Source organism: Prunus avium, chromosome 3, assembly GCF_965620075.1.
Source record: "Prunus avium chromosome 3, drPruAviu1.hap1.1, whole genome shotgun sequence".
NCBI lineage: Eukaryota > Viridiplantae > Streptophyta > Magnoliopsida > Rosales > Rosaceae > Prunus > Prunus avium.
In genome coordinates, this window is record NC_142286.1 from 25,863,793 (window position 1) to 25,874,784 (window position 10,992).

Consider the following 10,992-nt stretch of genomic DNA (forward strand, 5'->3'; position numbering starts at 1 on the left):
GATAATGGGGAAGATTAGGAATCTGCGAACCTGGAACAAGGTCAATGGCATGCTGAATCTCTCTCGCTGGAGGTAAGTCATCTGGTAAATCATCAGGTATGACATCAGAGAATTCAGTGAGCAGCTGTTGTATGGGTTCGGCAAGTGGAGTGGGGTGCAATCAGATGCCGGTTTAAGCAAGAGAGCAAAGACCACACCAGTGTCTTGCAGTTCGTATGCAAAGTCTACAGGTGATAAAATACTCAATCGATGCTCCAAAGCCTTCTCTTTCATTGACAGTGTTGGTTGACCATCCTTAGTTGGTTTGATGGCCGGATTGGAAGGCTTTAGCGTGATGTTCTTTCCCCCATGTTGAAAAGTATAGGTGTTCTCTCAGCCGCAACTTTTCACATGACGGTCATAAAGCCAAGGTCGACCTAGTAGCACATGTGTGACACTCATGGGTAGGATATCACAATAAAGTTGCTCGTGACAGGGACCCAATTGAAGAGGAACAAGGCATCTTTCGGTAATAGGTAACCTGGTTTTGTCTACCCAGCCAACATGAAAAGGATTGGGGTGTGGCTCGGCCTGAAGGTGAAGGCGATCGACAGTAGTTTTAGAGATAACATTCAGCGTACTTCCCCCATCAATAACTAGTTGGCATCTACCGGTACCGCAAGGGACATAGATTTGAAAGATACTTGTGCGCGTCCATGAATCAGGAGGTGGAGATGTAGGTGCGGAATAAATACAACGCATAAGACTCAGTTGGTGAAACGCCTCCTTCTCACAACAATTATCAAGTTCTGGATCATAAACAGGTTCAAGGGGCTCCACATACTCGTCCACACAAGAGTCCTCATTGAGGGAGCCAAGGGTTAAAGTTCTGTGGGGACAACGGGAGGCAATGTGGCCCTTAGCGTGGCAGCGATAGCATTCGATGTGAGCAGCCGTGGATGGGGCTGGTCCTTTTTCTGTTGCGGGTATCGTAGGAGCAAGTGGACCGGAAACACCATATTTAGAGTTAGGAGTACTACGGTTTGGAGTAGGAGTGGAAGAGTGCCCAGAATGTCCTGTATATCTACGTTGTGGACGCAAAAAATTTCAGCTTCCAATGCGTGGCAATATGCATCTTCCAAAGTATGCGGACGGAACCGCCAGACTTCACGTTTGATATCATCACGAAGACCATGGAGAAAGCGAGACATGGTGATGTCGGGTTCTTCACGAATTCCTGCACGTATCTTGTGTTCGATAAAACGAGCGTGGAATTCAGTAACGGTCAAACTTCCTTGCGAAAGGGTCCATAATTGTTCATACAATTGCTGGCGATAAAAGGTGGAAAGATATTGTTCGCGAAGCTTTAATTTCATCTCATCCCAAAGAGTCACAGGCGGCTGTCCAAATTGGTATAGTTGCTCCTCCACGAAATTCCAATATTGTCTAGCTGCTCCTTGTAGCGTCATCTTAACAATGCGAAGTTTATGAGCATCCGTCAGGTCGTACCAGGCGAAATAATCCTCCATGGCCTGAACCCAATCAAGAAACATCGTAGGATCCCCGTGACCATCAAAAGTAGGAGCAGTAGGTTTGATGTGGCGGAGGACATCGTTGTCAAAATGGCAAGGGGGATGAGTGTACTGATGAGCACAAAATTAATACAAGTTTTATCCTTAAATTTATATTTGTTAGTATTTTCTTTTGTATTATGTAAATCTATTAGAGTATTTATATTGTTTTCTTTCCAATCTTGTTTTATATTTAATGAGTGGTTATTTGTAGATATTAAGTGTCTTCCACCAATGCCAAATGGAAAGAAGAAGCAATCAATTGCATAATATGCTCTAGGACATGCATGCAAGCTTCCATCATTGAAGAAATAAAGAAAGAATGAATAAACAATGAAGGAGAAGTTCAAATTGACTACTTGCAACCAATGAATGCAAAGAAGAATGATGATGCTTGAGTTGTTATCTAGCTACAATTTGAACTAAGTTGCTGCAGTTTTTTATAAGATACGAGAGATGAGATGGAGCAAGTGGAGCAAGTGGAGCAATTGATAAGAAGACTCAAAGATCTTTGTGAAACCAAAGTAAAGGAAGTAGGCTAAAGATGAGAAAGATATTTGGAAAAGTAAGCTACTTGATTATTATATAATTCAAGACTCCCTTTCTTTGGCTATAAATACAAGTTTTGAGCAAAGATCAAAATATAGAGATAGAGAGGAAGAAACACACGGCAAGAGATAGAGAGAAAGAGTGGGGAAGAAAGAGAACAATGATGGAAAGGAAAGAACCAAGAGCTAATAACTCTTTTAAACTTGTTCTTCCTTTCCTAGTTCTCATTTAATTTATGTATTTTAGTTTCTTTGTTTTGTTTTAAATATTATTTATGTCTATTTAAATTACCTAACTAAGGTTGGATGAAACACCATTATTAAATAAAGTTCTAGTTTTTATTTTCAATTCTCAAATATTGTGGTGTTCAATGATTATAATTTTCACTTCACATGATTAATAGATTAAACTTCTTTTCACCACTTCTATCATGTATTGTGAGATATAACATGTATTTGTGGTAGTTAAGAGTTTGGATTAATCTATTAATTCATCCTTGGTTTATATTTCTAATTTACAAATTTCTTTGATATTTTGTTATTCAAATGAACTTTTTCACATAGGACGCTTAGGAAACTTTGATCCTTTGTAGTTAAATAATTTTGTTTACATATTATGCTTAGAATTTGTACTTATGAAGGGAAGGAAAATTTACTTATGATCTAAATTACAAGCTTAATTGATAAATCTTGAGAAAGCATTAGATTGATTTCTAGATTGCTACTCCATGGGAATTGAAAGATAAATAATTAGAATCTTATGGAATGATGGTGTGGATTCTAATACCTCATGGTTCCGTAGGCTAGCTTTTAATATAAGTGTGTAATTTTTATTAGTTTGATCCAAACTTAAGCTTTAATGTGAATTTGTAGTATTTGTTCAAATGGAATTTGTAGTTTTCTTTTTAATTAATGGATGAAAGTTTGATAATCTATTTCATGGGTTCAATCATGTTTTTCCCATAGTGTAGTAAAAACTTTCATGCTTTTAAAAGAGAAGAGAATTACTAAAGATTAATAGAATTTTGATGAAGATTATTTTTTGATAGTTTGTTGCCAATGGTACAAGTTATGCTTAGAATACTTCTAAAGGAAATTAAAAAGAGCTTTAATTATTTTGAACAACTACAATGGAAAATATTTTGTGGATCAAATTATTAAGAGTTGCATGTTTATGTTAAAAGTGGAAACCTAATACCTTAGTTATTTTTCTCATAAATGTAAATCTTAATTTCAGTTTATTGTCATTTCTATATTTGTTTTATGCTTTATCTTATTTTATTTTCTTTTTGAACAAACAAATCACCATATGAATCAACTAGGTTGGCAATGAAATTAACTTGGGTGAAATTGGTTTTCTATCTTTACATGCAATCCCTTGGGTACGATCTCGCTCTTACACGCTTATGCTATATTCGATTCGTGCGCTTGCGAGTTTATAAATTTTAAAACACCTCTTTTGAGGCACAACAAGTTTTTGGCGCCGTTGCCGGGGATTGCAACGGAAAACTAATCAAATTTTGGTTAATTAAATTCTTCCACTAGTTATAATTTAGTTTTGTAATATATAAAAAAAAAAAAATTTTAAAAAAACGAAATTAAAATAATTAAAAAAAAAAAAAATCAGATTTTGTTGATTCTCTTGTTTTCTATTGTAATATCATTGTGTATTAATTTTTCATTTCTTTGTTTCAGTTATATCATCAAAGCTTCTTTTGGTGCAACTTTGGACTTGGAAGAAGTTTTATATTTTATTTTATTTTAAGAAAGTTCATTTCTTTTTCTTTATGTCAATTTGTGTGCTTATTGCTTGAACTGATTTGTGTGCTTGTTTGTACATGTATCAATAAAAAAAAAAAAAGGAAAAGAAGACAACTCTAATCATAAGGAGGAGAAGTGTGGAGTAGTAGGAGAAGTCGCGACCTCCAAATGCATCCATGCTCGACCTAATTGCTTCAAGGGGGATAATTCCAATCCTTTCTCTTTTCTTGTTTTTTATTATTGTTATAAAAAATAAATAAATATTAAAAAAAAAAAAAAAACTCATAACTGTTGGTAACTCCAGTGAGCGTCTTCGTTAATACAGTGTCTAGGAGTTCTATAGGCGACACCTTTGGTGTTTAAGAAGTTTGGGTTTTAAGCGGGACCATTGTGACCCCTCCAACCTTCCCGGATCCCCTGGCTGTGTTTTCTGAGGCCCTTAACTGGTCATCCGTGAGTTGCTTGTATATTTGTGTTTTTAAAATAAGTTATTTTTTACAAAGTGTTAAAAATAAAAAAATAATTTAAAAAAAAAAAACAATATAATTTTTGCTTATTTCTTTGTGTGGTTATTTTTGTATTTTTTTTATGACTGTTTATTTTGTATTTGTATAGATTTTAGTTTTCTTTTTGTTTATTTTATTTTATTTTTGTCTTTATTTCTTTTTGCTTGGATTTTATTTATTTATTATTTTTGTCTTTCATTCTGTACGGGATAAATACCAAAGGGATTGACACGCATATTTTCCAGGTATTATCTTTCTATTTAAGTACTGTAAAAAAATAAAAATAAAATAAAAAAATAAAAAAATAAACAGATCGGAACCCGATCTCCAACTAAGGAAATTCCGAATTTCTTGTTTCTCTTTGTTTTTATTATTGTAATTCTTTCTTCATTTTACTTGTTTATACATATATTTTGTTGCTCGGTTTGGGAAGTGTTTTCGATTCATGATTGCACACACGGAAATTTGGCTCAAATACTTATTCATTTCATAAACATGTGATTACATACACAGAGGTGAAAATGCATACATATATTTAAAAATCACATGTTTCTTCCCAGATATTGAGCCACCTGAGGCATCATACTAATTGCCTCTATTTTCTCTTATTTGTAGAATCTGCAAAAGCTCTGCATGATCATTGTTTCTCTTCCACAGTGCTTCTACTTGCTGGTTGGCACAGTAGAGCCGCTTTTGCAAATCCGCCACCTGAGCCTTCAAAGAGGCTACTTCCTCGGTCAGAACTGCGCACTCTCGCGTCCTCGCCAGTAATCTTATGCCCAGATTTGTGGAGGAGGTTGCGTGGAGAACAGTTAAATCATGAGACTCCTCCACCGCGGCCTTGTCTGACCTCTGTGTCACGTACAGATGATCTGCCGGTGTGAGTCTCCTAACAGTCATCCCTCCTGGCAGCACTACTCTTCTTGGCATTGCCTCAGCAAAGTTTGAGGCCGAGCCATGATGATATGTGGAGTTTGGGAAGACGGATTGAGGAGGAGCACTTACTTGAGCCACTGATGGCGCAAGAGCCAACTCTAGATTCAAATCATCGAGGGAAGTGGGTGAGGTTGCCATTGTGATTTGTGTTTCTTGCTTATTGATGTTTTACTCTGAGTTTTCAGGATGAAACACAGACGCAAGCTCAACTCCACAGAGACGGGTTAAATAGACTTCGGCTTCTGCGTTTGTTTCTCTCGGATTCCCTAACGTTTTGCAGCCGCGTGTTTTTAGAGGGGAGACAATTTTTTTTCTTTTACCTTCACTTTCACTTTTACTTTCGCTTTCACTTTTACTTTCACTTTCACTCTCCGTGTTTTCTGCTTAATTATTGAACGCTGTCTCTGCACGCCGACACATCCCTTCCTTCTTTTATCCGTGACCTTCCCTTTCCAGTTTTTTTTTTTTTTTTTCTATATATATATATTTTTAAAATTTTGGAAATGTGTTTATTTTTCTTTTTCTTTTATAACTTAATTTATTTTCTTTCCGAAAAAAAAAAAAACAAAAACAAAAATTTGGGCTTTCGTTTGGATCGGGTTCTCAATTGATTTGGAGGTTCCAATGGGCTGGACTTCTTCGTCTTTTGGGTTTCGGTTTGCGTAGGACTGTTTTTAGGGTTTACTGTTTTATTTGGTTATTTTTATTTTTATTTTTTGTTTTTGCAATTAAATTATAGTTTTAATTCTTTTTTTTTTATTATTTAAATTACTTTACTCCATTTCATTTCTTGTTATAACTTTGTTGATACCTACATTCTTCAACATTGGGGACAATGTTTGATTTAGGTTTGGGGGTAAGGTTTAGAAGTTTTGTTTTTAAATTTTTAGGGTAGTTTTGTTTTTATTATTATTTTATTCCCAAAAATTAAAAAAAAAAAAATGGTGTTATCTCTAGATTTTTATGCTTACTATCATCAAATCAGATTTAACACTCATGAATGATTTTTACGATTGGAAACATATGATTAAATTTTAAACCCATAATTTTAGTTTTTTTTCACTTATTTCTATTTAGTGGATAATTCATGAGTTATACTTTGAACTCTCACATGCACATCAACACTTTTGTGAGAATGAAAGAAAAGATCAATTATAGTTAACTTTGTTGTTTTAAGTAGAGTTAGAAGACATTGCTCTTGATTGACCTTGGCGCAAAAAAAAAAAAAACACAAATAAGTAAATAAATAAAATAATAATAATGATGTTAATTTATCCAGAGTTTTACTTAGTAACCGGGCCTCTTGCCTAAACAGCAGCGAGTGTTCGCGTCAAACGGTAAAGTTTTGAGGTAAATACATTTTGTGACTAGTTTAGTTCTGTAGCCTTTTTAACTCGAGTTAATAAGCCCTTAGGGGTGTTTCTACACCTAATGCCTTAAAACCTTTGGTTTGAGAGTCGTTGGCCTAAATCTCGCTACATGGGTTAATTAGAAAGCTTAATGGAACTAAACATTGTACAGTCACAATAAAAATAAAATAAAAAATAAAAAAAATTGTATATATATGCCTTGGTTAGTTATTTGCACTGAATTTTGATAATGATTGAAATAATGAGGTTACTATGATTGAAATTAACTTTTGTCTCTAAAATGTGTTGGTTCACTTAAACACCAAAGGAAACAAATGAAAAATTTACTAAATGATTATAAGTGATCAAAACTTTATGTGGGGATTAATTTGAAGCGTGTTTTCTCTTTTAAAAATTGTTCATGAATTTTCAATCCAGATAGCTTTTTGATGATGGTTAAGCATTTGTTTAAAATTTTCAAATTTTGTTGTAGCATAAATTTTTAAACTCTCATTTCGATGTTTGTGGGTATCATCACTGAAAGCCCTCACGAGACTATACTCGTCCACTAGGGTAACCTAGGGGTTTAAAGGCTTGTTGCATATGCTAAATGCAATCGAGATCCCTGCGAAAGTGGCTTAGTTTTCTTTTCTACTTAGTTTTTATTTTCTTTTGCTCGAGGACTAGCAAAATATAGGTTTGGGGGTATTTGATGAGCACAAAATTAATACAAGTTTTATCCTTAAATTTATATTTGTTAGTATTTTCTTTTGTATTATGTAAATCTATTAGAGTATTTATATTGTTTTCTTTCCAATCTTGTTTTATATTTAATGAGTGGTTATTTGTAGATATTAAGTGTCTTCCACCAATGCCAAATGGAAAGAAGAAGCAATCAATTGCATAATATGCTCTAGGACATGCATGCAAGCTTCCATCATTGAAGAAATAAAGAAAGAATGAATAAACAATGAAGGAGAAGTTCAAATTGACTACTTGCAACCAATGAATGCAAAGAAGAATGATGATGCTTGAGTTGTTATCTAGCTACAATTTGAACTAAGTTGCTGCAGTTTTTTATAAGATACGAGAGATGAGATGGAGCAAGTGGAGCAAGTGGAGCAATTGATAAGAAGACTCAAAGATCTTTGTGAAACCAAAGTAAAGGAAGTAGGCTAAAGATGAGAAAGATATTTGGAAAAGTAAGCTACTTGATTATTATATAATTCAAGACTCCCTTTCTTTGGCTATAAATACAAGTTTTGAGCAAAGATCAAAATATAGAGATAGAGAGGAAGAAACACACGGCAAGAGATAGAGAGAAAGAGTGGGGAAGAAAGAGAACAATGATGGAAAGGAAAGAACCAAGAGCTAATAACTCTTTTAAACTTGTTCTTCCTTTCCTAGTTCTCATTTAATTTATGTATTTTAGTTTCTTTGTTTTGTTTTAAATATTATTTATGTCTATTTAAATTACCTAACTAAGGTTGGATGAAACACCATTATTAAATAAAGTTCTAGTTTTTATTTTCAATTCTCAAATATTGTGGTGTTCAATGATTATAATTTTCACTTCACATGATTAATAGATTAAACTTCTTTTCACCACTTCTATCATGTATTGTGAGATATAACATGTATTTGTGGTAGTTAAGAGTTTGGATTAATCTATTAATTCATCCTTGGTTTATATTTCTAATTTACAAATTTCTTTGATATTTTGTTATTCAAATGAACTTTTTCACATAGGACGCTTAGGAAACTTTGATCCTTTGTAGTTAAATAATTTTGTTTACATATTATGCTTAGAATTTGTACTTATGAAGGGAAGGAAAATTTACTTATGATCTAAATTACAAGCTTAATTGATAAATCTTGAGAAAGCATTAGATTGATTTCTAGATTGCTACTCCATGGGAATTGAAAGATAAATAATTAGAATCTTATGGAATGATGGTGTGGATTCTAATACCTCATGGTTCCGTAGGCTAGCTTTTAATATAAGTGTGTAATTTTTATTAGTTTGATCCAAACTTAAGCTTTAATGTGAATTTGTAGTATTTGTTCAAATGGAATTTGTAGTTTTCTTTTTAATTAATGGATGAAAGTTTGATAATCTATTTCATGGGTTCAATCATGTTTTTCCCATAGTGTAGTAAAAACTTTCATGCTTTTAAAAGAGAAGAGAATTACTAAAGATTAATAGAATTTTGATGAAGATTATTTTTTGATAGTTTGTTGCCAATGGTACAAGTTATGCTTAGAATACTTCTAAAGGAAATTAAAAAGAGCTTTAATTATTTTGAACAACTACAATGGAAAATATTTTGTGGATCAAATTATTAAGAGTTGCATGTTTATGTTAAAAGTGGAAACCTAATACCTTAGTTATTTTTCTCATAAATGTAAATCTTAATTTCAGTTTATTGTCATTTCTATATTTGTTTTATGCTTTATCTTATTTTATTTTCTTTTTGAACAAACAAATCACCATATGAATCAACTAGGTTGGCAATGAAATTAACTTGGGTGAAATTGGTTTTCTATCTTTACATGCAATCCCTTGGGTACGATCTCGCTCTTACACGCTTATGCTATATTCGATTCGTGCGCTTGCGAGTTTATAAATTTTAAAACACCTCTTTTGAGGCACAACATGTACGGATCATGGCGAACAGGTGGTAGGGTAGGAGCCTGAGTAGTCACTGGATGAGGGCCTGTTGTATGTTGAGTATAATGGGGCAGTGGCAGAGACCCAAAAGAAAAGGGGGGTTCCAATGGAGCCGTGGGCGTATCAAGTGAGAGCCCAGCTGAGCTATGCAGCATGCCGTATGGCATGGCGGCCTTGAGTTTGTGATCCACTGGTGGATTGGGCAGAAGACCACTTTTCGGTGGTGGCGTAGATGAACTCGAGAGCACCGCGGAGGTAGAAGAAGGTTCAGCATGTCCAGTCCGAAAGTGATTGATAAGCAACTGAACAGAGTCTTGGAGTTTGGTGATGGCAAGGTCTGTCTGCGCACGATGTGTGTGAGCCGGTACCAACTTGTCTTTGAGGTTAGCACGATGTGTGTGAGCCTGTACCAACTTGTCTTTCAGGTCAACATTGAGTTTGGAGAGTTGGGTTTCCATGCCAGCGATATCGTCAGAAACTTTGTCTTGGAACGCATGAAATTGTTCTGCAAGGCTGGCCATGGTAGAGAGCAAATGCAAAACGAAAGTGAGGGTAGGCTCTGATTACCAATTGATGTAGAACAGCCCGTAGATTTAGAGTAAATACTTGAGCAATAGAACAGAGAAGAAATAAGGGATCGAGGAGAAGAATTAGAGATCGAAGAGACGAAGGGAAAGGGAAGGAATCAGAGAGTTTAAAGTGAGGAAATTTATCATTAATCAAGTCTACCTTAAAAGATTACAAACAACTCTATTTATAGAGGCAAAACCCTTTTTAGTCTAGGAAAAGGAAAAGTAAACTTTAAGAAATAGGAAAGCAAATTAACTAATAAGAAATCCTTTCCTAGGAAGGAATCTTTAAGAATTAGGAAAACTAATCCAAGTAGAATTAGGAACTAATAATAGGAAAACTAATCCAAGTAGAATTAGGAAAACTAATAATATGCATTCTGCATCACAAGGTAAACATTTTATATGACTTTTACTAGTTGCTGCTTTTATCATTAGTTTCATTGTTGAACTTATTAGGCTACCATTCAATGGTTTTTATAATAGGAGTTGTTTGGTTTATATTGTCTTTGTTATATATTGTCTCTGTCACCAATCAATCCCTGTGACTTCTGACAAGTTTTGGTTTCTTTCAAAGGATATGCATTTTCACTGCCATTTCCTTTTAGTAATAAGGGAAATTATGTTCTAAGGTACTTCAAAATCGTGTTATTGGGTGCCATGTATTTTGTACCATTATGATATCATTTGCCTTTTTCTTTTTCTCTCTTTAGTTCTGCTGAAAGTTATCAAGAATGTACTAACTTTCTTTATTTTCATTATTTTTTTTGTCAGTACTTATTTTCATTATTATTATTATTTTAATAGAATAAACGTTTGATTTAATGTATCTTTCATGTATAATAACTTAGGATTTTATTGAGAGCTTTTAGAAAGATTTTTGGAAGATTAAATTATCACTATGTCATGTTTAGTTGAGCGCGCTTTGGGCTGCTATGATTGAAAATGTAAATTTTCAGCTTTTCTTGCTTTTCACCTGTAATTTCGTATGGTGTTTTGGGCTGCTATGATTCCTATTTTACACCTTTTTGTCTTAGGAAATTAGGCTTGGTTTAATTATCAGTTTAGCTGCTGGTTCACCAAAAAGATATAGTTAAGAATT

General features: G+C 33.9%; 1 protein-coding gene across 1 annotated transcript; it reads right to left on the reverse strand.

The window, feature by feature from the left end:
- Positions 1-860: 860 nt before the first annotated feature.
- On the reverse strand, positions 861-9,842 carry LOC148295813 (uncharacterized). Its single transcript, XM_088250594.1, has 2 exons — positions 9,345-9,842; positions 861-1,622 (listed from the first exon to the last, which is right to left on the reverse strand). The coding sequence occupies exons 1-2, from the start codon at positions 9,840-9,842 to the stop codon at positions 861-863; spliced, it is 1,260 nt and encodes a 419-aa protein (XP_088106720.1).
- Positions 9,843-10,992: the final 1,150 nt, after the last annotated feature.

Coding starts and splice junctions, on each gene's coding strand:
- LOC148295813 (XM_088250594.1), bottom strand. CDS start 9,842: ATGGCCAGCCTTGCAGAACAATTTCATGCGTTCCAAGACAAAGTTTCT. Junction 1,623..9,344: donor CTCATCCAGTGACTACTCAG/GCTCCTACCCTA, acceptor TGTGCTCATCAG/TACACTCATCCCCCTTGCCA.